The following is a 25277-nucleotide window of genomic DNA, read 5'->3' on the forward strand; positions in this document are numbered from 1 at the left end:
GGACAATCAGCATTATTTCATTTTACAAATGGGGAAATTGAGAGACAGAGGTTAAGTGTCTTGCCCAAGGCCACTCATAAAGGTAATGGTACAGCTGGGATGAGAATCCAAGTTTCCTGACTCTAAGCACAGTGCCACACCCACTAGACTGTGCTGTTTCTCTGTGAAATCCTGTACAGCAACAAGGGCACAACAAACGAGAAACCCATGATAGGTCTCTTTAAAGGCAGCTTTGATGGCTGAACTCTGCTTGCTTTGCTCATGACCGTAGTTCTATTTAATGGGATAAATCTTATAAACAAGACAAGCAGGTTCATGCTGAAGTCCATAAAAATGAGAGTGTTAGTGACATGATTCTCACAGAAGGAATCTATCTGGCCCCAAACCAACACATAGGGGAAGTAGGAGTGCACAACTCATATTCTACTCCCGCTCCCAACAGTAACCAGCACGGTGACCCTATAATGTGTGTTGGGGCTCAGGATTCCTTCACTCTGAGCTTTGCTACGTTGCAACTACAGCTGGGCAGAACATTTATCATGACAGCTTTTCAAATGTACTTCACCTGCTTTCTAGTTTGCAAAACTTCCACTAATTGAACCAATTTTAAAGGAACGAAGTTGGGTGAAATACTGTTTCACAGAAGTATGTCTGAAAAAGAAAACAGTCATTTTTTCTCAAATTCCCACTCAGAAGGATATGGATGAAAAAGGGCCCCTTCCAATACCACCGAGACTTATGGATTAAAGAGAACTAGGAGCCACAAAATCTTGATTTTATTCCCTCTTCTTTTAAAGCTCTGCTAATATTTAATTATGAAGTAGGTAATTATTCAAATTCCCCATTTTCCTGCTGTAAAAATGAAGGTTCGGAGAGATTAATTAACATGCCCAAGATCACAAACTCAGGCGCAGGTTCTCTGCTGGTATAAATTGACACAGCTCCACTGAAGTCAATGGAGAAAGATGGTGTAAATTATCTGAGGATCTGCTGCATTGTGTCAGCATCAGGATTAGAATTGGCGTCTGGTGAGTGATCCCTTTGTTTAATCAGATTATATTGTCTCCCTGACAAATCAGTCACCACTCTTCACAGTTTTGTCTGAGTTTAGGGATATATCTTAACTTAAAATGCTACAGAGGGAGCAGGGCCGGCTTTAGAAAGTGTGAGGCCCACTTCGAACACTTTCGGAGGGCCCTGGCAGGGATGACTTAAAAAGAAAAAAGTGTAAAATAAAGCCTTCCATTTCTTGCATGTATTATTTACTTTCCATAACTATATAAATAATAAAATTGTATATGATGTACATTGCATCATATATGCTGTTGATTGATTATTAATGACTGCCGTGTGGGTCCCCGCCACTCCTTGGGGGTGTGCACATGTGTGGGTCCTCACTGCTTCCTGCCCCCTCGTTGAAGCAGGTGTGCAGGTTACTGGTCTGGGAACTGCAGGGCAGCAGTGGACATGGGCTGGTTCGAGGCAGGGCAAGGGCTGACTGGAGGTAGGGTCTGGCTGCAGGCAGGGCAAGGGGTGCGGTGCTGGCTGGAGACAAGGGAGTGTGGGGTGGGCTGGCTTCAGGCAGGGCCACAGAGGGGTGCAGCAGGGGTTGGCAGGGCTGGAGACAGGAGTATGGGACTGGCTGGCTTCAGGCGAGGGGTGCAGCAGGGGTTGGCTGGAGACAGGGCAGGGCGGGCAGTGCAGGGCTGGTGCGGGCAGGGGTGTGTGGCAGGGGTTGGCTGGAGACAGGGCAGGGAGTTTGGTAGGGTCTGGCTGTGGGCAGGGGTGCAGAGCTGGCTGCAGGCAGCGGGGGGCGGGGCTGGTGCGGGCAGGGCAGGGGGTGCAGCAGAGGCAGCTGGAGCCCCGGCCCTTTAAAGGGCCTGGGGCTCCCTTGCTTCTACCCAGCCCTTGACCTTTTAAATAGCTGTGGGAGCCCTGAGCAATGCATGGGGGCGGCAGGGCTCTGGCAGCTATTTAAAGGACTGGGATGGCAGAGGCAGCTGGAGCCCTGGCCCTTTAAATAGCCCCCAGAGCCCCCTGTTACCCCAGGGCTCTGGGGGCTATTTAAAGGGCCTGAAGCTCCAGCCGGGGGCACGGGGCTTGCCGCACTCCAGCCGGAGCTCCAGCCAGGAGAGCGGGGCCGCAGGGCTTGCGGTGCTCCAGCTGGAGCTCCAGCCGGGGCCGCTGGGCTTGTCGCTCTCCGGTCAGAGCTCCAGCTGGGGCCATGGGACTTGTCGCGCTCCGGCCAAAGCTCCAGCCAGGAGAGCAGGGCCGCGGGGCTTGTGGCACTCTGGTCAGAGCTCCAGCTGAGAGAGCGGGGCTGTGGGGCAGCCCCGCTCCTGCTGGCACTTTGGTCAAGGGAGCGGGGCCATGGAAGACCCTGGAGCAGACCGCAGCCAGGGTAAGTAAAAAAATTTAAAAGGCGCCTAAAGCATGGAGCCCTCTTAGGCGCTGGGCCCGATTCCCAGGAATCGGGTGAATCGGCCTAAAGCTGGCCCTGCGCGGGCGCTGTAGTATTTCATGATGATGGGATGGCTTCTCCCACAGCTATAGGTAATCTACCTCTCCAAGAGGTGGTAGCTAGGTCAATGGAAAAATTCTTCCATTGATCTAGCACTGTCTACACTCGGGATAGGTCAATGCATTTATGTCTCTCGGGTGCAGATTTTACCTATTGCCTTTTGGGGAGGTGGATTACTTATACTGATGAGAGAAGCGCTTGTCACTATAGGTAGTGTCACATGGAAGTGCTTTAATGCACTGAAGTGCAATGCCTACTGCTCCAACTGGCACAACTGGCATTTGGGCTGCTCAACTATGGAAAATCAGGCCCAAGATGTCCCAAGACGAGCAGCCAAAACAAAGGACTTGTCTACACTTAAAACACTACAACGGCACAGTCTTTTGAGATTTTGCACAAAGAGGGCTCTTCGAGATTTCACAAAGCCTCTGAAAAATTCAGGCTGCTAAAATTTTGAGGATGCAAGGTGAGGCATAACTCATAGGTGAATACTTCCATATATATATATATATGCATCCCTTTCACCCAGCACAGCTCTTCATGTGAACAGAGCCTTTTAGATGTGCTTTTCACAATCCTTAGAATAGGAAGCATACCTATATTTTTGTGTCCACCAAATTCCCCCCTTCTTTTCTTTCTGAGAAACAATGGAGCATTAAAAGTGGCTTAGTGAGAGCAGATTGATGCAATGCAAACTGCCATAAGGCACTGTGCACAATAGGTTCCAACTTGCTTTAAATCTTATTAAATATGCAATTATGCTCAGACTAGGTTGGCATCTCTCCTAGCACCCAGCCCTTCTTTCTTCCATTTCTGTTCCTTGTATAATTTAATATTTTTACTGATATTATAGCTTTCTTTCTTTGGGAACAGCTTTTACCCTCCTAATGGTATTTACTGAAATTTCAGGTACAACACTCAAACATTTGATAGAAAGGTTTGCATAAGAGGGGTTTGTCCCTGTTTAACAAAGGCATGGAAAAAGGTTTGTTACCTCCAAAAGGATTGTAGCTGGGTGGTTTTCTCCAAAAACATCTTTTCCAAGTAGCTATTTGCTTTTCTTGCAAATATCAGCAACTGACAGCCCATCTTTAGAGCATCTTTGATTCACATTAACCATCAAAGCACAACTGTGGTTACTATCATCAGACTTGCTACTGTACCTGTGTGCAAATACTTAGCTTACTGTATTTGTGTCAGGAAAATTGCTTTCTCAGAAAGGTGTATCAGCATGACCTTTTTCTGCGTGCTGCTTTTGAAATGTTCTGTTTCCATTTTGAGATTTTTAAACACATTTTGTATTTTTTTCTGGATATCAGTGTCATTTAAATTGCTTTCTGTACATAACACAGGGCTTTTCCCTTGTAAGGAACATTTGTATCCTGATCCATGCTCTGGATTGGCCACCCAGAGAAGGAGAAATTAAGAACACCAACCACCATCTTAGTTAAGCCTGAGGTGCCACACAGAGAGAGTAAACATCAAACCCCACCACATATGAAAGAGCTCCAGCTACATCTTGGCACCAAGGAAGATATCTGTAAATATCAATTTAGATCTAAGCTAAGCTCAATCATGTGAACTAAAGACTCTGAGAAGGAACAAAAATCCTTTGGAAGAGCAACTTGAGGATGCTCAAATTGCTCCAATGCCCACTAATGTGTCTGTGTGATTGTGCATCCTTGTGTGTTACTCATTGTACCCCTAAAGTAGATACTAAACCCTTAAGTCTGTTGTTGAAACTGCAAAGGATCTGTAGGTTAAATCAGTGTCGTTCTAAAGCTGCTATAAATCTAGATTCTTAGAAAACATTCTGTGTGCCAGACTGCGAGAAGATTACAGGCATTGTGTTAATGTGGTAAGGGAAATATGTTAAACAAACCAAGTATAATATTGTCTTTTTGAATAGCAAAGTTTAATGGGAGAAAGAAGTAGCCAAAAGGGAAGCTACCAGGGAATCTTTTTAAGCATTGTACTTTAAAATCAAGCCAAAGTAACAGCCTCTGCTTTTTATCAGACCCTGAGCTAAATTACTCAAGTTAAAGGGAATGAAGTCTCCCATTAACCTTGTTATAAAACCTTAAAAGGAGCATTTTCTTTAACTTACTCATTTAGTTTGGTTTAACTTCCTAATTGTAGCAACCGGTGAGACAACAAATTATTCCATTGATAGTATCTCAGTTGTATCAATTTGGCCATTCATTGTGTTTTTTTGTAAACTATAGTCACAGAGTGTAACACCAGAAGGGACCATTCAGTCAGGAGAACTATAAATTCACCTCACTAGCGGTATAATTTCACTTAAACTTATGTTGGTTTTATAACTCCCTGCTTATAATTTATACACCAATACACTGACTTAACAGGGTTGTTCCTCAAAACTTGAACACAAAGTAACTTACATGGGAGGGAAAGAACAAATTTAGTCATCCTGAGCCCATTCTATATTTCAATCATTTAAAATATTGCCTGATTCTTCCTATACCCTATAAGTTGGTCTGATGACATTTTTTCCCTTCTTTACAAAAAGGGGATATAAATAATCCTGGGAATTACTGGCCAATCAGCCTTTCAAATTTGCTCTTTAAAATCTAAACCAGTTATTTTCAGGGGAGGTTAAGGGACTGTGCTGAGAGCTTTGACCTTTCTGTACAAGAACAAGCCAGCTTTAGGCATGACTGCTCAACCACAGATAATTGTTTCAGACCCACACATCTGATTTATAAATATTGTTACCTTAAGAGGAGAATTTGATGTGACTGTTGATCTGAAGTCTCCTTTTGATTCTTTGGGAGAAATTAAGGAAGGCTGGGATATATCTTAGTTACTTTATCTTTTGAGACCCCTACATGGTCAAATGGTGGCCAGGGTCAGAACAGGGTGGAAGGCACTTTAACTGACCTCATTCTTATTACAACTGGCAACAAGGCTGCCTTCTGCCCTCTTTTTAGTTTTACTTTTTTTATCAATGAGGTTTTGGTGGTGTTAGAGGGGAGGCGGTATTTCCCTCCCAAAGTTTTTAACCGACCTGGGTGTGCAGGTGACGTGGCCAGGTTGAAGATTTGCTGTGTTGCCTATTATTTTGCAACTTTTATTGCTGTTTGATAACAAAATGTTCCTTCCCAATCTTGGCTCAGAAGCCTTTTGCATCATTGACTCAAAAACTGGAATATTAGTTGTACAGCAATAATGTTTCTGTTGTATGGGCAGTTGCTCTATTTGCCTCATTAGCAGCCAAAAAAAAAAAAAAAAGAAAAAAAATTGTGCAAAGGATATGCTCTTTATGGCCTAAATGGATCTGTTTATTCCTAACTTCTATAATTTTATTTTTATATATTGTTTTATGGACTGTTTTAAAAATGTAAATTGAATCTTGGAGACTGGTGGTTAAATCCATGCTTTTTAATTACTCCATTGTAATGATTTTAAAACTTGTATTGTTCAGTTATGGCTAATTGCTAAGATGCCATATTAACAAGAGAGATTTGATTGGTAAATTGCTTTCTCTGCAGGGTAGAGCAGCCAACACCCTAGGGGGACTCTGGCTCTCAGGCAGCCTAAGGTGGGGAGAGGGTGGGGTGGGGTTGGCAGCAGGAAGTAGGATCCCACCCTACTCCACTGGGTCCCAGTCAAGGGCCCTGACAGTGGCAGAGGGCTTTGCTACAAGGTCAGTGGGGATACCACCAAAATATGCCAACCGAGCACTGACAGCAAAACCAGACTAAAGTCTGGTTTCGCTGGGCTACTTCCTACCACAATCGAGGGAGGGGTTCTGGTAGCCAGGGATAGTAGGGGTAGTCAGCTGCTGGCAATCTCAGCAGCTCCTCTCCAGACTCGGTTTCTTCTGGGGGCTGGGTGCTACCCAGCTCAGTCTCAGGGCCAGTGGCCTACAGCAAGCAAGAGACATTGATCTCCTTCCCTGGTTCTCGCTCAACAGAGCTGGGATCTGAAATAAGCTCGTTTTTTCCATGGTGAAGATCAGATGAACAAGCCTGCCTGAAAGGCATGTTCTGATCATTTAGTTAGACAGACTAGAGGAGGACGCACTAGAATGAGGGACCCGGCAAGCTATTCACATTCTGTATATAGTATAGTTTTCATTAAGGACCAAGTAGTAAAGTTATAGTTCATATTTTTTCCATTGAGTGTTTCATCCTGTAATAAATATAGTGATTTTGTAAGTCTATTCCATGGCTACTTAGCCTATTATTGTGATTGCTAGAGACAGTAACAGACTATTTATTTTCCTTTACTGTGTGACTAACTATTCATAGTTATAAGGGAGAAGTAGGTTATATCTAGTATATAATTAGTTTATTCTCTCCTATCGCTGTTTTAACTAGTCCAGAGTATTCTAATAGTGATGCACTCTCAAAAACATGATCTGCCCATCATGAAAGAGCAAAGCAAACAATTTTAGCCAGGGCTTTTTCAAAGTCCTTACTCGCTTAGCTATCATTCAGTAAGACAAGATGGAAGAGGAAATAGCTTTTATTGAACTAAATATTCTGTTGGTGAGACAGACAAGCTCTTGAGCTGACAGAGGTCTTCTTCAGGTCCTCTCACCAACAGAAGAAGGTCCAATAAAAGATATTATTCCACCCGCCTTGTCTCTCTAATATCCTAGGACTGACAAGGCTACAACAACACTGCAGACCATTCAGTAAGGCAGAAAAGAATCCAGTACTATGTTAGGAAATCAGAGCGTGTTCAGTTCTGGATCTAGTATCATTGCCCAGGCGAGCTGCATTCTTGCTGCTAAGCTGGGCACAGTCAGGAGCTGTACCTTGGAAAGTGGAGAAGAGTAGAAAGAAGATGTCTCATGGCTATACAAGATGGTTGATGATGATCAGTAGTAGCCTCCCTGGCTCAGGAGCACCTAAGCTTCTGTTGGTTAGCAATCAAATACAGTAATTTCAGTTGAACTCAGGCTTTAGTCTCACGCTGTTGAGCAAAGTAAATTAGTCAGATTTGGTTCTCTTCTTTTTGTTTCTAGTCCACTGTGACTTTACAATGGGCTCCATTTCTCAAGCAATTACTGAAATGGGCCTTGATCTTTACAATGAACTGAACAAAAATGCTGCAAACAAAAACATCTTCATCTCCCCTATGAGTATCTCTACTGGCCTGGTCATGGTCCTTTTGGGTGCCAGAGGTAACACTGCTACTCAGATGCAAACGGTAAGTGTCAACAAAACACTTGTACATGCTTTTATATTTTACAAGCTTTTTTTTGTTAAGGCAAACATTAAAAGTAATAACAAACTATGTGATAATTTTATTTAAAAGTGCATTTTCTGCATCATGATTTCTATCACCTGCATGTAGTGTCTGTCTAATGATACAATCAGGATTCAGTGGCATAGAGGCAGGACTTAAGTCACATGGTGGCATGGCAGTCTGCCACCATTCCCTTACCGCCATCTTGTGCTCCATTTTAAAAATAATTTTTCTAGTAGTTATGTTTGTCAAGAAATCCTTGAAACCGGAAATATAAGCAGTGCAGAGATGTCTGCAGAAAGCTTGGAGCAATTGTTCTGAGAGGTGTGAACTGTCCTGTTCATTTTAATGAGGTGTTAGCTCAGCTGTGCAATGTTGACATTTTGGAGTCTAATTTTCTGAAGTGCTGAGCCCCACAGCTCCTTTTGAAGTCAAAGGGAGCTGCGGAAGGTCTACTTCTCTGAAAATCAGGCCTTTGAATATAAACCTTACTTTTTCACTGCTCATCAGAAAGTCAGAGTTTAGTTTGCCACTGCAGCTTTATTTTTCCCAAGTTTGAACACTGTGTATGACTCATCCTCTCAGAATGTCCTTTGAACTTCCTGTCCACTAGCAAAGTTGTAAGAGCTGGTCAGAAATCAGGATATTTTTCCTCTGTCAAAAAAGTTTTCCTTTTCATCCAAAAACCAAAATGTTTTGGCAAAAAGCTGCTGAAAAAACAAAAAAAGTTGGTCAAAATCTTCTGAAAGACTGGACAAAAGGCTGGACAAGATCAGTGTTTCTCAACCTTTTTGATACCATGGTCAGCTTGCTGCCTTACTAAACTGTGTCACGGAGATTTCAAGGACTGGTGCCAATCCATGGATAGGTTGTTGAGAAACACTGGACTAGATGACCTCTTGAGGTCCCTTCCAGCCCTACATTTCTATGGCCTGGTCCACACTATGCTGTTAAACCGATTTTAACAGCATTAAATCTATTTAATGCTGCACCCGTCCACACTACACTGCTCTTTATATCGATTTAAAGGGCTCTTTAAATCGATTTCTGTACTCCTACAAAACGAGAGTAACGCTAAAATCGATATTACTATATCGATTTAGTGTTAGTGTGGACGCAAATCGACATTATTGGCCTCATTCTTTTACAGTAGCTACCCACAGTGCACCGCTCCAGAAATCGATGCTAGCCTAGGACCACGGACACACACCACCGAATTAATGTGCCTAGTGTGGATGCGCACAATCGACTTTATAATATCTGTTTTATAAAATCGGTTTAAGCTAATTCGAATTTATCCTGTAGTGTAGACGTACCCTATGATTGGTATTCTTAGGTTACCATGTGTAGGACCTTACTGCTGCACGAACAAGCTCAGGACAGAGCTTGCTCCCTTTTCACCCACCCAATGGCCGTGACAGCTATACTGAATATGCTTATGTTAAAACAGTGATGGAGTTCCAATCTTCCCCAGAAAGGGGCTAATACCGTCTCTTCTTTCTGAATTCAAGTGTCTGTCTCAAACTGAGATTCACCCCTTAAACATTTTCAAAATGAAAATGTTGTTTTCCTGTTAAAATGATTAATTAGTGTAACCCTTCTGCCCATCTGAGTTGGCAGCAACAAGGGCCAGGTTCAGTATCTAGGGGTTCTGTTTCAATAACGCAATGCAAAACCGGCTTGAGCCCCCACCCAGTGACCTGGGACAATTACATACCACCCCCAGGCTCCTCTAAGAGGCAATACTTCCCCTCTCGCAAGCACGGAGTCTGAGTGTAGCAAAATCCTTTTAATAAGGGAGGGAAACAATGTGGCATTATGTTGGAGAAACACCACAAACAGCATTCATAACACAAACTGTGAGCAAAAGACACCCTCCCACCCCCTAAGTAAGTTTGGCAGTATCCTTTTCCCCTCAGGGTCTTAAGTCCAGCAACCCAAAAAAATCACCCAAAATCCCAAAAGTCCAACATCCCAAAAGTCTGTGTCCCTGGTCAGTGCAGCCCCAGAGTTCAAAAGTTTATCTGCAAAGTTTTACCCACCCTGGGTGGAAATGGGGGAAAAGGGGTGCACGGGCTGAGCACCTTATGTGGTCTGAGGCCAAGTGCTCCACCTCTCCGTGGGGTTCTGCTGCAGCCTTCACCACGAGCCACTCTACTTCACCAGCCATCTCATGAGCCGCTCCAACATCCCACAAACTGCTGCACTCAGCTCCGCTCCACTCGCCATCCCGTGGGCTGCTCCAACCATCCCACAAACTGCTCACCTCCACTCTGCTTCACTCCACTTGCCATCCCATGGGCCGCTCCAATCATCCCACAAACTGCTCTGCTCTGCCAGCTGCCTAGCAAGATATCTTCAGGCTTCCCCACTAATTAACACAGAACTCAGTGATCTCAGCTCTTGGTAATTTTAGCTCTTTAGCAATTTCAGCTTGTAGTAGGGGAGCCCCAGTGCTGCTGCACCATTGGCCCAAAGTGAATTCAGCTCAGCAGCCTGTAACTAGACTCTTAAGGGAATCAAAATCAGTTCTGCTATTCAATAGTGGAGAGAGAAGAAGGTGCAACTGGTATTTCAGGCCCTCAAAAGAGGCCCATACCACCAAGCATTACATGCTTACCCCCAGCCTCTCTCAATTCACTGGGTTTTGGAACCCATGTCCCTTATCTAGTGAGTGCTACTTAGTTGATGGTGAGTCCTTCTGTCATAAAACAGATCCACTGTCCTTGATTCACATAATGAGCGTAACAATGCTTTATTCTTCCTGCCCCAATAACAGAGAAACTGGGGATCACAGCAGACAAAGTGACCATTTGGGCAGCTGTGGGCTCTTGCTAGGCAGGGTGGGTGTGCCTTTGCAAACAAGGCCAGCCCATGAAGGTCTTTTCCACAACTCACCACCAGATGTCAGAGTAGAGCTCATCCTGACTGCTTACATTAGAAACAATCTACTTATAGTTTAAAAATGTAAAGTAGAAATTGAAGTGTTTCAAAAATCATCAGAACAAAATGTTTTGATTGACAACATTATTATTATTATTATTATTATTATTTGCTTGTGGATTCAAAAATTTTAGATTTAGACATTTTATCCCAATTTGGGACTGGAAAACTTCTCAAAATCTCAAGTATTTTGTCAGAACAGGAAAATTGTTTCCTGCTGCGCTGTAATTAGTATCTAGTGTAATGAACATCTTAAGATAAGAAAAAGCCTTTCTGTGGAATGCATTTATGCCACTTACAGCTGCAGTAATATTACCATTTCAACCACAGGTTCTTCATTTGAATAGAGCTGCAAGAAGTGCAAATCTCGAAACTGGGCTTGTCTCTGAAAGTGGGACGACAGAAGCTGAGCCAGAATATCTCAATGAAGGGCAATATCATCAACTTTCTCACTTCCCAAAGGTACCTCTTCTGAACAAGACTGAGTAGCATTTTCATAGCTGTAAGGGGAGCTGCAGACTAGTTAATGGTCAGTGACAGCCATTAGAGGAGTCATGATCACAGGCAGGAGGCCATTCTAGTGTACTAGAAAATACTTGATCTGGAAAATACTTGATTGATTGATTAAAGGCCCAATCCTGGAGAAATCAATGGACATGCACACACACCCCCATGGGCACACACTCTGTACTAAGAGCCGGAGGATCAATTCCCCTGTGTGTGTACAATTACTCATGCTAGCTCTCAGTGGAGTAGCATGAGTATAACTAGCAATGTAGCCGCACTGGCAGAGGTATAGGCAGTGGAGGCACTGCTGAGCCATGCTGAATACAAGCCCACCAGTTTCAGGCAGGCTTGTACTTGTTGCCACTAGCTGTGCTACCATGGTTATGCTGCTATTTATATTCAGGGCCAGTGCAAGGAAGTTTTGCGCCCTAGGCAAAACTTCCACCTTGCACCCCCCTACCCAGCTAACCCCCCCCCCACAGCAGATAATTCAGCATCCGACCCGGGGAGCCCCCTCACAGCAGCTACTCCCCCCGCAACAGATAACCCCTCTCCCCCCCCACGGCAACTAACCCCACCCAGGGAGACTCCCCCCCCCCCCGCCACGGCGGCTAACCCTGCCTAGGGAGACTTCCCCCCTCTCCCCCACCCCCGCCACGGCAGCGAACCCTGCCTGGGTAGCCTGCCCCAGCTCACCTCGGCTCCGCCTCCTCCACTGAGCACGCCGGCGCTGCTCTAATTCTCCTCCCCGACCAGGCTTGCGGAGCTGATTGGAGGAGACTTAGAGCTGGGCTGTGTGCTCAGTGGAGGAGGCAGAGTGGAGGTAAGCTGGGGCGGGGAGCTGTTCCCCTGTGCACACCCCCTGTTACTGTGGGCAGCCCTCCCCGCGCGCCCCCCCCAGCTCACCTCCACTCCACCTCCTCGCCTGAGAGGACTTCTAGGCGCCCCCAACCACTAGGCGCCCTAGCCGGCCGCCTAGTTTGCCTAAATGGTTGCACCGGCCCTGTTTATATTCATGCTACCTCACACTGATAGAGATAGTTACATTATACAGATGTTTGAGTATTGGTCCTGTTTTTTTAACTTTTATACAAATTTAACAAAGAGAAAATGAAGCGTCTTTATTTCTACCTTGTTTGAAGCCTTCTCTTTCACAATGTGACTTGGTTGGAGGAATCCACACAGAGTTCCAGACACTCCTTTCCCAACTGAAAAATCTCAACAAGAGCTATGTATTGAGTCTGGCCAACAGTCTGTTTGCACAAAAAGGATATAATTTTCACCAGGTAAGTTACCAGTGTTTGTTACATGTGAGAACTGAGTCGAAACTCACCTTTATACCACAGATTCAGGGTTGCCAACTCAACAAGATTTTTTGGTGGGAGCTGGCTGCCTAACTCCTCTTTGTGGCCTTTGGAAATCTTCCTTCATGGTCTGGAGACTTTTCTCTTTTTGTTCAACTACATGTTAGTGGGATGAATGCACCAGATGCTCAACATAAGTAACAAGAACAGTAACTTTCTATGTCTTATCTAATCCTTATTTTTACACTTATTGTAGGTAAGTAATTCTCCATGAAAAATCACCAATGTAATAAGGGTCCAGTTCATGATTGTACTATAAGGCAATTAGCTATGTCCAATTGCTCAATGAATAAACTTCTAGTACTTGATGTCAGGGCTAAAGTTTAGTTTCCTCATCAAATTCAGTCCTGAACAAATTGTAAAACAGCATGGCTTTTTTTCTAATTGGCTTGAGTCACCCAGTTTCTTACGGAGGATCTGATTTATGGATTCTAACATTAATTAATGATCTTTATTTTACTGTACAGCAATATTTAGAATGCACTAAGGAATTATATGGAGCAATGCTGCAAACAGTTGATTTTGAAAATGCTACAGAAGCAGCCAGACAGAAAATAAATTCCTGGGTTGAAAGCAAGACACAAGGTAAGAAAGCATAGGTCTGATTGTCATTGGTTTTTCTCACTGTTTCAACAAAACAAGAACCAGGATTTGAAAGCAAAAGGTTTATACATGGTATAAACACTAGGATACAGATTTCTTTTCTTTAATCTACAACACCGCTTCCCTTAGGCCATGATCCTGGAACGACTTAAACATGTAAGTAATTTCAGCATAGGTCCGTTGACTCATGTGACTAAAGTTGAGCATATGCAGAAAATTTGAGCTTCTACTTCAGAATCTTAAACTCAGTCCTGCAGGTGCTCGTAATACCAGATAAGTGTCAGAAACCTAGGGAAGGAAGGTTGGGGTTTAGACATGAATTTGTTTATAATACTAGTGATGTCACACACATCTGTCAGAGAAACAAGAAAGTCTGAAGTTCAGATTTCTCACAAGGTTAAGGCAATTGTGTTAGATTTTATTAAGTGATCATTATACTTTAATGAAAAGTGTAAGTTTTGGGAATTTAAAAATGAGGGTGTGAGTCCTTGTCTAAAATATTTTTACATTAAAAATATGAATTTGCTATCATATCCTCATTTTTATAATATTGCCTTCATATCCTGGTTGATAGCAAGAATATGGGTCCACAGTGCTGGGGCAATAAATGGGGGCAACAGAAGTTGTGGATCTAGCTGTGAGGTGGAGCAAAGCTAGAGAACGGGAGAAGACAGATCAAGAGTCTGATTGTGTGGGAAGCAGAGATTACAGAGCAATGCCCAAGGTGTGGATGATATCCTAACTGCCAGGGAGGGTCAGTCACATCATGAGTAATACATTTTCTGTTACCATCTCCTTTAAGGACCCAAACATGAGTAATGATCTCTTGCACACTGGCTTGAGCAAAGTATATGGCACATTCCCATTGCCTAGGCTGCAGTCTCACCTAGCCAAAGATAATCAAGCTTTGAAATTTCAAGCTGAATGTGGACAGAATGGCTCAGAGGACCGGTTTTGAGTGGTGGAGCTTTTCTCTAAGTCATAGATTTGTCTTTGTCTCTGTAAACAAGTCAGTTGAGAATAAGAAGTTATCAGCTGATGACTGTCCAATGACCCACGTGGAAAGAGTTGTTTTCAATCAGGTTCCTGGTATTAGAACCTGAGGCCAACATTTCAAAAAAAGCCTCACAATGCTGGAAATGCATAATTGTACAGAGAACCAGCCCAAGGCCTGTGTACCAGCTAACTCCAACTTCAGGCCTCAGAATGGAAGTAAAAAATGACACAGATTATTACCAATCACTGGAACCATTCTGTCCATATTTGACTTAAAAAATGCAACTGAAATGTTGCTGGTCCCCTGCACAGTGGTGAATGTCTATACCCTCATTGAATGTGATGGGTTTAGTGAAGTATCTACTTAATCGTTCTAAATCAGGGCTGAGCCATATTACTAGCAGTGCATAGAGACGCTTACAATGCAGCTGGCTATTTCATCACCGTTCTTAGGGTAAACAGAAAGATTTAATTTGCAGAGCCAAGCACTAGATTTTCCCCATGTTAAATTAACCTTGCAAATAAATATTGATATATGAAAGTTCAGCTAGATCCATCTGTCTCTAATGATAATTTGCATGTAGCTTGTTTTTCTCTGACTGTTTTTAAGGTAAAATCAGGGAACTCTTTGTTTCTGGTGTTATTGACCCAACCGCTGTGCTGGTGCTAGTGAATGCAATCTACTTCAAAGCAACCTGGGAATACAAGTTTGAAGAAAAATACACAATGCCAAAAGACTTTAGGATAAACCAGGTACTATAGCAGCATTCTATATTTTTAGCTTTGCTTTATCTTAGACACCTTCAATAAAGTCACTGTGGGACACAACTTAGGTATGGACCTATAGACATTGGCATCCTATCAACCTTACAAGCAACATGTGGGTATATATTAAACATAACTCGACTCTTCTACTGTATGAAAGATGTCAGGGCTGTTTTTCAGTAGTGACCAGTGATCTCAAAGTGAATGAAGAAAACGAGCAAAACTGTAGCAAGATTAGATGCTTAGTACGATACATACTTGGAACATGGTATAAACACTAGGATACAGATTTCTTTTCTTTAATCTACAACACCGCTTCCCTTAGGCCATGATCCTGGAACGACTTAAACATGTAAGTAATTTCAGCATAGGTCCGTTGACTCATGTGACTAAAGTTGAGCATATGCAGAAAATTTGAGCTTCTACTTCAGAATCTTAAACTCAGTCCTGCAGGTGCTCGTAATACCAGATAAGTGTCAGAAACCTAGGGAAGGAAGGTTGGGGTTTAGACATGAATTTGTTTATGATACTAGTGATGTCACACACATCTGTCAGAGAAACAAGAAAATTTGAAGTTCAGATTTCTCACAAGGTTAAGGCAATTGTGTTAGATTTTATTAAGTGATCATTATACTTTAATGAAAAGTGTAAGTTTTGGGAATTTAAAAATGAAATTGCAACAAAATGCCTATTATACATCACATTCAAAGGCAAACAGTGAAGGAAAAAACAAAACAAAAAAACAGGTTTGTGTTTGCTTTTTTATCATGTCCGAAAAATGTAACTTTTTTTCTTTGTTTGCCATAGGAATTCAGGGAATGTCAAAGCTGGCTTTCTCTCTTTAGCTGAGTTCTTAGAGGCCTCAGGTGCCAGTTCAAAAGAGTTGGGACATATTGAATCTTTACAAAAATATTTTTCCAGTATTTGAGTCCAACTGATGTTATCAGAAATAAACAGTCATTTCTCTCACTTAATTCAATTTTGCTTGCTTGCTATCTATTGTGCCAGCATCTTACCAGATCTCATCCATGAGTTCTTTTAGGAAAAACAAAATACATAAGATGAGACCTGAATTTCTACAGTAATAAAACATGCAGATTTTTGTTGAGAGTCTCGTTTTTCACTAATTAAAAACAAAAAGGTCAGCAACCTGTATCCCCATCCTCTCCTTTGCAGGGTTAAGAGACTAGCAAGATGATGTTGCTACAATATCTAATGGGTTCATTTATATCTAAAGCTTTTACTATTTTCTTCAGAATATGGAAAAAGAGTCTGTTCTACAGCTGAGAACAGTCAGTGCATATGTGAGCACCATATCGCATACAAATCTTGGCTACACCTTTTTATTTTAATAAAGATTAGCAGAGAGGGGAATTTTATTGAACAGTAAAAAAGGGTGTCACCTTAAAGATTCCGTGCTGAGCAAATTGGTTACACCTAAAATAAGACTTGAGCAACAACTTAAATGAAGATATTGAAAAGGATGAGATGCCCAATAAAGATGTTAATTTCTCAAAGATGAGCGATATGAATGGATGACTGCCAGGAAACCTAGATATGATTGTAGTCTGAACATGGGTGCTGAATTGCTACATCATACAGAAGCCCATAGAGATGGGGAGAAATTGTGAAAGTGAATTCCCAACAAATGTTGGAAAACAAAAGTCAGCAAGGTATTGAAATCCCATTTGTTAAAATGACCTACTCTATTTGCATAAGCAGTGAACTTCAGAGGGGGTTAGCAGTTTAAAGCCATATCTTCTTCACGCAGGGGGAAGAGGAATAATAAATAATTGCTATTAAGCTCTGTCTTTGTACAGGGCAAGGTACAAACAGACGGGGGAGCTTCCAGAGTTGAAGTGCTCATGATTCTAGGAGACAAACTATGATTTGGTTGCACGGTTCATAAAAACAGGAAGGCTACACTTGTACAGTTTGTCAGACATTAGCATTTTTTTCCAGCCTAGGTCATCCCAGATCTCTTCCTGTATGGAGCCTCTGAAGAAGCTGTGTCACAGGCAGAATGGGTAGCGGGGAAGTCTCCCTTCCAAAAAGCTTCTATTGTACGGCTTTCAGCAACACTACAATTCTCCTTTACCTAACAGTGCCATAGAGACGTTATTTAAATGACTGGTTAGCAGTGATTTTCACCTCTCCTGTGTTGTTTTATTCATGCCAAGTAGTTCCAATGACATAAAATGTTTGAAAGGTAGCAGGAAGGTGAACCTAACCAGTAGGAATGTGGGTATTTTCCTTGATCTTGTCACTTGAGGACTGATCACATATATGCTGGTTTTATACCAGCATAACTCCAGTAGACCTGATTCTCCTCCCACTTACACCAGTTTTAAACTGACTTCAGTGTTGTTACTCCTACTTACACCAGTGTAAGAAAGAACAGAACCAGACTCACTGACCTCAATAGAGTGTTTCTTGATTTACGCCAATAAGAGAAGGATTGTGTTCATTATCCCTAGGTAAAAGCACTCCAGTGATTTTGAAGCTTTCGTCCTGTTGTGATTATCATGCCTGAAATTTACCCCTATTGTGAGGTCAATTGTAAAGAGTATAAGAAAGTTCATAAGATGTTGCAATACCTTATAATTTTTTGCCTGCTAGGAAATTAACCATGGAAAATACATCAAATTGTTTTCAACAATGAATGTTACGAACACATGCAAGAGAACAAGACAGAGAAACTGGATTAGTCCAAACCAAAAGGCCTGCTGATATGGTTCAAAGACTGTTGAAATCATGCTTGGTAAAAAATAGATGACATGGAGCCAGAAGTTAATGAAGCAGAATTGGCATGGTGGATATTAGGTCTAATTGCTGGACAAAAAATGAGGGGATAAGCTATGCTGCCAACTTTTCCCTTTTTTGTGGTTCTTAAAAGGAGACTTTTTGGAAAAAAATCTTATCTCCCTTCCTACCTTGCATCCCACCTTGCCCCATCTCATCTCCCTTGACCCAGAAAAGAAGGAACAGACCAGCTTGAAAGATTTTCATCCCAAGAAGACCAGCAGACCTTGCTCTTGTTCAGCAAACTTTGTTTTTCGCTTGTGTCCTGAAAAACAAATGACTGCCAGTCCTCAGTCCATTGATGGGGTACTTAGTTACCAGCACCACAGAGGCACATAAGATCCTCTTCTGCCTCTTTTTCCTTGTGTGTTATTTTCTGCCTCGCTTCCTTCCTCTCTCTCATGCTCTCAGCTTTTCATCAAATTCTGAAATCTCCAGGTGCTGATGCAGTGCAGTTGATAACATGACCACAATCCTGCCCTGTCTAAGGCCCAATCAGACAATGTCCCTGACGGGAATGTGACTCAGAATCCAAGCAACAGGTGTCATGGTCAACTTGCCAGCCAAAGCATCTATTTGTAACTGAACAGCCATCCAGTGCTCCAAAAACATCAACAAAAGCTGTATTCCGCACCATAGGCATCAACTCCGTGGGTGCTCTGGGGCTGGAGCACCCATGGAAACAAAATAGTGGGTGCTGAGCACCCACCAACCACCTGCTGATCAGCTGTTTGGTGGTGGGCAGGAGATGCTGGGGAGGGGAGAGGGAGCAGAGCTGGTTTGAGAAGAGGTGGACCAAGGGTGGGGGCTTGGGGGTAGGGACAGAGTGGCAGGGCCGGCTCCAGGTTTTTTGCTGCCCCAAGCTTCGAGAGCTCAACTGCCCTGCCCAAGCAAAAAAAAAAAAAAGAAAAAAAAGGCCAGAATGCCACCCCTGGATTTGTGCTGCCCCAAGCACAAGCTTGCTTTGCTGGTGCTTAGAGCTGGTCCTGCAGAGTGGGATGGGACCTTGGGGGAGAGTGAGGGTGGAGAAGAAAGTAAGAGCCTGTGTTTCCCCAACCATTTCCATCCTGTTTCTCCTCCACTTTGTGTGTTTATTAAAAAGAAGAGAAGTGAATAAAAAAAAGAGAAGTGAATAAGAGTGAAGTGAAGAGAGAAGTGAAGAGAACTGTTAAAAAAAAGGAGAAGTGAATAGCCTTCACATACCCTTTCTTTTCATCAAAGAACAGTTGCTGAAATATGAGAAACTGATATTTCGCCTCCTGCAAAAGGAAACAAATTTTAATAGGTTTTAATTAAGTTTGTTTTGCATAAACACTCAATTCCAGTTTCACTATAATTGCTTATTTTAATGCCGCATTCCTTCTGGTGTTTAATCAATAAACTTTCAACTTTAGAATGAATGTTTTTGGGTGATTGTCGAGGAACAGAGTAAATCCAAGGCATCTGCAGAAAATGACGTATCACTGTGGAACAGTGAAAGAGTTAATAAAGATTTTTCTCTTTCAGTCATTGATATCAATTCAATAGTCCCACTGACTTTCAATGATATATAGGCTCCTAAATGCCTTAATAATGCTTGAAAATGGGACTTAGGAGCCTAAGTCACTTAGCAGCTTTTGAACATTTTACCCTAAGTTAACATTGCCAGACCACTTGTCTGTGATCTATATTAGGTCCAACTTCTCTCCATTACACCACTTAAAATCTGGAGTAATTCCACTGAACTCAATTACAAGTGGAATTACATCAATGCACTAAAAGCAGAGTTTGGCCTATGCACTGGAACTCAGCTGCCTGATTTTTTGTGAGTTGACTCTCACACCAGATCAGTACTGACTTCACGAGAGTCTATCCTGATTTACAGCAGTGTTTGAGATCTACTTCAGGCCCCAGATCTTCAGGTGTGAATGTCCCTGGTATTAATCTACTACATTCCCTCACTTTGTTCAGTTTTCAGCACCTTCTGTTTTTCAAATGATAATCCCCTTTTAAATACTAGCTTGAGCAATACTCTGATATGCTTTAATTTATAGTTTCTCATTTACTAATATAAGTGACATAAAATATTTATCCTATTTGCAATCAGAGTTCCTGTGAACACTTCACATTGTCTTTTGTTCAAATGCAGGAGGGCACTGTCAGTTGTATTTATGTATCATTTTCTTTTAAATAGAATGAAAGCAAATCTGTGCAGATGATGTATCAAAAAGACAGATTTAAAATTGCCCATATACAGGAGATGAATGCTCAGATACTTATGATCCCATATGCTGGAAAATCCCTGAGTATGATCATACTGCTACCCGATGACATCACTGGTCTGGAACAGGTAAAGACATTATACTACTGAATATCTGTGAAGTAGCCTGAACTTTGGCTCTCCTTTTCATTTGAATTAAGTTTGGATAAAGATCTGAATTTTCAGAACTTCTCAGTTCCTTTGTCATTTATCTTGTCTCTCTTTTGGACCCTATAGATTGAAAGGGCAATGACTTATGAGAAATTAATACACTGGACTTCCCTGGAAAGTATGAGAGATAGAGAAGTGGAGGTGTATTTGCCCCGGTTCAAGCTTGAAGACACCTTTGAGCTCAACTTACCTTTACAAGAGATGGGGATGATTGATGTCTTTGAGGAATTAAAAGCTGATCTCTCTGGAATGGCTCCCTCAAGGAAGCTGTTTCTGTCAAAGGTTGTCCACAAGGCCTATGTGGAAGTTAATGAGGAAGGCACTTTGGCAGCAGCTGCTACAGGAAGTGTTGTTGTTAACAGATCCCATCTATCTGGTGGTCTGTTTATGGCTGACCATCCTTTCCTTTTCTTTATCCAGCACAATCCCACCAATACCATACTCTTCCTTGGAAAACTCTGCTCCCCTTGAAATCGAGGCAATTTTCTACCTCAGCAAGCACAGACAGATTATTTTATATTCTTCTACTCTGAAATACTAGGACAGGTTTCTTTTCATAGTGCTTTTATAATCCTTTGAAATAACAAGCTAGGAATTTTGGTGATAGCTTTTTAGACTCTTTCCCTAGAAAGGAGAGAATTAGGGTCCATATCAGGGGCACAGACCACTCCCACAAAGCAGAATCCCTTTCACTAACATAGGTCAGCAGTTCAGCCTGAGCTCAAATTCAAGAAGTACTTGGCATAGCACCTTCATGCTTCTGATCAGTTAGTTATAATGGAGTCTTGCTCTGTTACTATACTTTTAACCAACTGACATACTACCCAGTTGCAGCTCATGTGCCATCTTTGAACTAGATCTTTAACATCGTCAGTCACATTCTTGGTCCCAGCTAAGAACACTCAATTGCAAAGCAGCCACACGGTTGCTGTGAAAGCATAGCCAAGGACTCCTGTTGGTAGGTATCTGGCCCTATGTCACCTTCTCCCTCCCTTGTCCACATAGGGTATGTCTACACAGCAATTAAACACTCAAGTCTGGCCCGAATCAGCTGACACAGGTTCGCAGGACTCTAAAACTGCTGTGTAGATTTTTAGGCTTGGGCGGGAGACCAAGCTGTGGGACCTCATGAGGGGGGAAGAGTCCCTGAACCTGAATGTCTACACAGCAAATTTTAGCCCCACAGCCTGAGCCCAAGGCAGCCGTATGAATACATATCCCTAGAGAACATGGTGCGGTTAGAGAAAGGAAAAGTGACTGGTGCTCCACTGATCCTGGTCCCTGTGTCACAGTTGTTGCAGCCATTCCAAATTAGAACAGTGATGACAATGCATTAAATCATCATAAGGGCTATTTGGGGCCCTGGCCAGCCCAGTATCAGGAGTAGAAAAATTGCAGAGAAGCGTCACATTTCTCCCTACCCCACTTTCTGCAGCTGTGTGCTGAGTCTGAACTTGACTCAGATGACCGTTCAATCCTGTCAATTATCTTTTCTCATTCATATTCAAATAAGAAATATTTCCCTACAGCAAATAACCATGTATATGCTGATAAATGCATCGCCTTATCTGTGATAATGGATGCTTGACTTGTCTTTGTGCTATTTTACACTATATTAAAAATCAATTGCACATAAAGCCCCCCCCCTCCTTTTTTTTGGACATAAACCCATAACATTTCAGTTTATAAAGGTTTACACAGGAGAGTGATACAGTGTGACTTGGGTGTCTTATCTACATGATATCTGAATTTTGTCACATAGCTGGAGTAATATTTTGTATTATAGCAGCACATAGGCCCCATATCACAACTGCAGCTCCTATCACAGGGCAGCTCAGTGGCTACCCGGTGTGCCACACTGCCTGCCCAGTTCATGTGGTCTCACAATCACAAACATACACTAGGCTGTTACCCTTTCATCACTTATTATTTATTATTTCCTTACAAAGTATAACAGTGTATGGCAGGCTTACCACAAGAGAAAGCTGCCATGCAGCCATCACTCCTCACTCCAAACTCACCCTCTGAACTTAGAATCATAGGGTTAGAAGTGACTGTTCCTCCCACTTATAGCCTTTCATTTACTGAGCCCATTGTCCCATTAGTCCAGCAATTGCCATCCCAGGGTCAGCAATCCCCAGCAGAAATCAATTAATTGGCTTCAATTAAGCCTGCGCTCTTCCTAGTGCTGCAACAACCTCCGTGACCAGGGTGCTACTAACAGTGCCCTGTCACAGAGCCCCATCTGTACACATGATAGAAGATAAATTCTTCAGGGCAGGAATTGCAAGCAGGGCCGGCTCCAGGCCACAGCGCGCCAAGTGCGTGCTTGGGCGGCACGCCGCGGGGGGCGCTCTGCCGGTTGCTGGGAAGGCTGCAGGTGGCTCTGGTGGAGCTGCTGCAGGCGTGGCTGTGGACGGTCCGCTGGTCCCGTGGCTCCAGTGGACCTCCCGCAGACATGCCTGCGGCAGCTCCACCGGAGCTGCGGGACAGGCGAGCGGCGGAGTGACCCCCACGGCGTGCCGCCATGCTTGGGGCGGCAAAATTGCTAGACCCAGCCCTGATTGCAAGACAAACACGGGGTGGGAGAGTGGAAGTGTCATCTCTGTGCTACAGATGGGGAACAGAGACAGAGATTAAAGTGATTTGCCCAAGAATGTACAGGAAATTTAACCCAGATCACTTGTATTCCAGTCCCATATTATAATCCCCAAATCATCCTTCCAGATGGTTTATTTATACCATCCTTCATGTTTATTGCCAGAGACATAAATGTCAAAAGTCAAGAAAGGAGGCCAGGAAAAAAAATATAGGAAATAGTCCTCTACGTCATGATCAAAAGCACTTAGTATACTGTATCTAAGGAGCATTTATGATTCTAAGTCCATGCCAAACTGTTTCTGTACGTTTCGCTCTGTATAAGAGCCACGCCACAAGGTTTGTTACCATTACCACATTCATGTGCACTAGTGCCAGGCAACTTTGAAGGAAAATGAAAATCATTGATTGTGGTTTTGATTTGATATTGTCTCTTGCATTCACAGTAGTAAAACAGGCAGGTATGAACTGGAAGAAGATCACTAATGATGGAAGTTATACATCAGTTAAAAAGTCATTGGTCAGATATTCATGTAGATTGGAACCCATTAAAATCCTAGACCCAAATTCTCCAGTCATTAGGCAACTTCCAGTGACCTCAGCTAGAGAAAAGTCTTTATAAAAGGCTGCCAGGATTTGGCCTAGAAAGGAGAGAAATTGGTACATTTCAGTGGAATTTCATCTTACCTATTGGTCTTGACCCAATATTCACTCCTATCAATATTCACTCCTTTCCACGAGAGCTGGATTGGGCCTATTAAAAAAACAGCTTCACTATATTTACAGTGAAGTTTCACTCTGCAATGGTCATTCTTTGGAAGGTAACAATTATCAACTAACAGACATGAATTAAGTGCACCGTGCCACTGCTTAATATTTATTATTAGGCATCTAATCTATCTGTGCAGAATGTTGACATTATTTTGTTAGTGGTTTATCCAGCCCAACTTTAAATGCCTCAGGCAATAAAGTGCCTAGTCTTTGCTGAGCAAAAAAGCCAGTAGCAATGCTGTTGTTATAGATGGAAGCATCTGAAAAACGCTCGGACTTTAATGCAAGACATAATGCCCCTTGTTTTAGCCAATCTTTTTTTGTGCAGGGACAGCTGCTCAGCCACTATCCATGCTCTAGCCCAATGCCCATTACCTCTGCAAATAAGTGTTTCCCTTTACTTGGCCTGATTTTGATTTTACTTTGGAGATATTATTCCTTTTCTCACATCTTCAGATAACAGGAAGAGAGGACTTGTGTTCCCTTTTCAGCTTTCTTTGATAGTCAATGGCAGAGACCTCACAAACTGTAGAGAATTTTGAAAAGAATGGTTAAAAATGCATGTAACAGAGGCATTGCAACAGAATGGCATGGATTAACATTAGACTGACGTAATTCATTTATTTGCACTAATAAAGAGTGGCATTTCGTAGTCTTCCAGGACCTGTAAAGCTACCAGCAGTGCTGCAAATATGCAGTGGGAGAGATCCCCTTGTACTCTGTCCAACTCACAGGCCTCATTTAACAAGGCTGTAGGTGGGAGCTGGCTTGTAGACTGTAGTTCTAGCATGAAGTACACTATAGTCTTTATGGAAGTTTCATGGAACGAGCTGCCCTGAATTGCAGTTTTGTTCTCTACCAGATCAAAAAACCTGCAAGTTTTGATGTGTACAGATACAGTAGACAGTATAATGGTGAAATCATTTGTTATACAAAAAACAATATTGAAGGGACATTCGGGGTGCAAAGTTAAACATTCAGAAGCTAGGAAATGCTCAAACTGAAACCTTAATTTGGCCCCTTTGTGGCTATGAAACAGTCTTTAATTACCTCATACTAATACTATGACCCCTATGTCATTTAGTGCACATGGTGGATAGTGCTGGGGCTGAATCCAGGTTGTGGAGTGAAGGAGGCTGTTGTCTGTAGAACTTCTGTGTCATTCATTTCAGCAGTTAGAAGGTATGTAACCAATGAAACAGGGAATGGCTGGAAGCGAAAAGATGATCTCATAGGTAAAGCAGTTGAATGCTGTGCAGAATAATTGGATTCTATCCCTTCCTCTGCCACAGAGTTCCTATATGATGCTAGGCAGGTAGCTTAACCCACACGTTTTGCAGGTGGACAACTAGCTGTTTGTTCCTTATTTTCTGGATGCCGATACTGAGAGACCTGGGCTCTGATTTGCACAAGTGCTGAGCACTCAACTGCAACTGAAGTTAATGAGAGCTGTGTGCCAAAAGAAATAACAAAATGCTAGATTCTCTGAAGAGTCAGATCATAGGCATTTCAGATTGGGCACTCCAAATCAGTGCATACTATTAACATTGATATCCCAGTGCTTCTGTTCCTCATTGTAAAATGGGGATAAGATCACATCACTTCTTCTTAGCATATGTGCAATGTGCCTCAGGTGGCACTTGATCAAGATTTATCACTAAATTTGGTTCACTGGTTGGATCATTAGCTTCTCCAGTCTGGAGCGGGTACTGACAAGGAGTGTGACGTGAATGCTAATCCATGCCCCCTGTCACCTCACTGTGGCATTGTGAAGGTA

The 25277-nt window shown here is 42.7% G+C and overlaps 1 protein-coding gene across 1 annotated transcript; it reads left to right on the forward strand.

Moving 5' to 3' along the window:
• The first annotated feature begins 7521 nt into the window (after positions 1 to 7521).
• LOC127044880 (leukocyte elastase inhibitor-like) lies at positions 7522 to 20608 on the forward strand. The gene is made up of 7 exons (XM_050940130.1): positions 7522 to 7702; positions 11015 to 11146; positions 12334 to 12477; positions 13023 to 13140; positions 14765 to 14907; positions 19895 to 20050; positions 20198 to 20608. The coding sequence occupies exons 1-7, from the start codon at positions 7535 to 7537 to the stop codon at positions 20600 to 20602; spliced, it is 1266 nt and encodes a 421-aa protein (XP_050796087.1). The 5' UTR covers positions 7522 to 7534; the 3' UTR covers positions 20603 to 20608.
• The last annotated feature ends 4669 nt before the right edge of the window (positions 20609 to 25277 follow it).

The sequence above is a fragment of the Gopherus flavomarginatus genome, chromosome 2 (genome assembly GCF_025201925.1).
Source record: "Gopherus flavomarginatus isolate rGopFla2 chromosome 2, rGopFla2.mat.asm, whole genome shotgun sequence".
Taxonomy (NCBI): domain Eukaryota; kingdom Metazoa; phylum Chordata; order Testudines; family Testudinidae; genus Gopherus; species Gopherus flavomarginatus.

Coding starts and splice junctions, on each gene's coding strand:
- LOC127044880 (XM_050940130.1), top strand. CDS start 7,535: ATGGGCTCCATTTCTCAAGCAATTACTGAAATGGGCCTTGATCTTTAC. Junction 12,478..13,022: donor AAGGATATAATTTTCACCAG/GTAAGTTACCAG, acceptor TTTACTGTACAG/CAATATTTAGAATGCACTAA. Junction 13,141..14,764: donor GGTTGAAAGCAAGACACAAG/GTAAGAAAGCAT, acceptor ACTGTTTTTAAG/GTAAAATCAGGGAACTCTTT.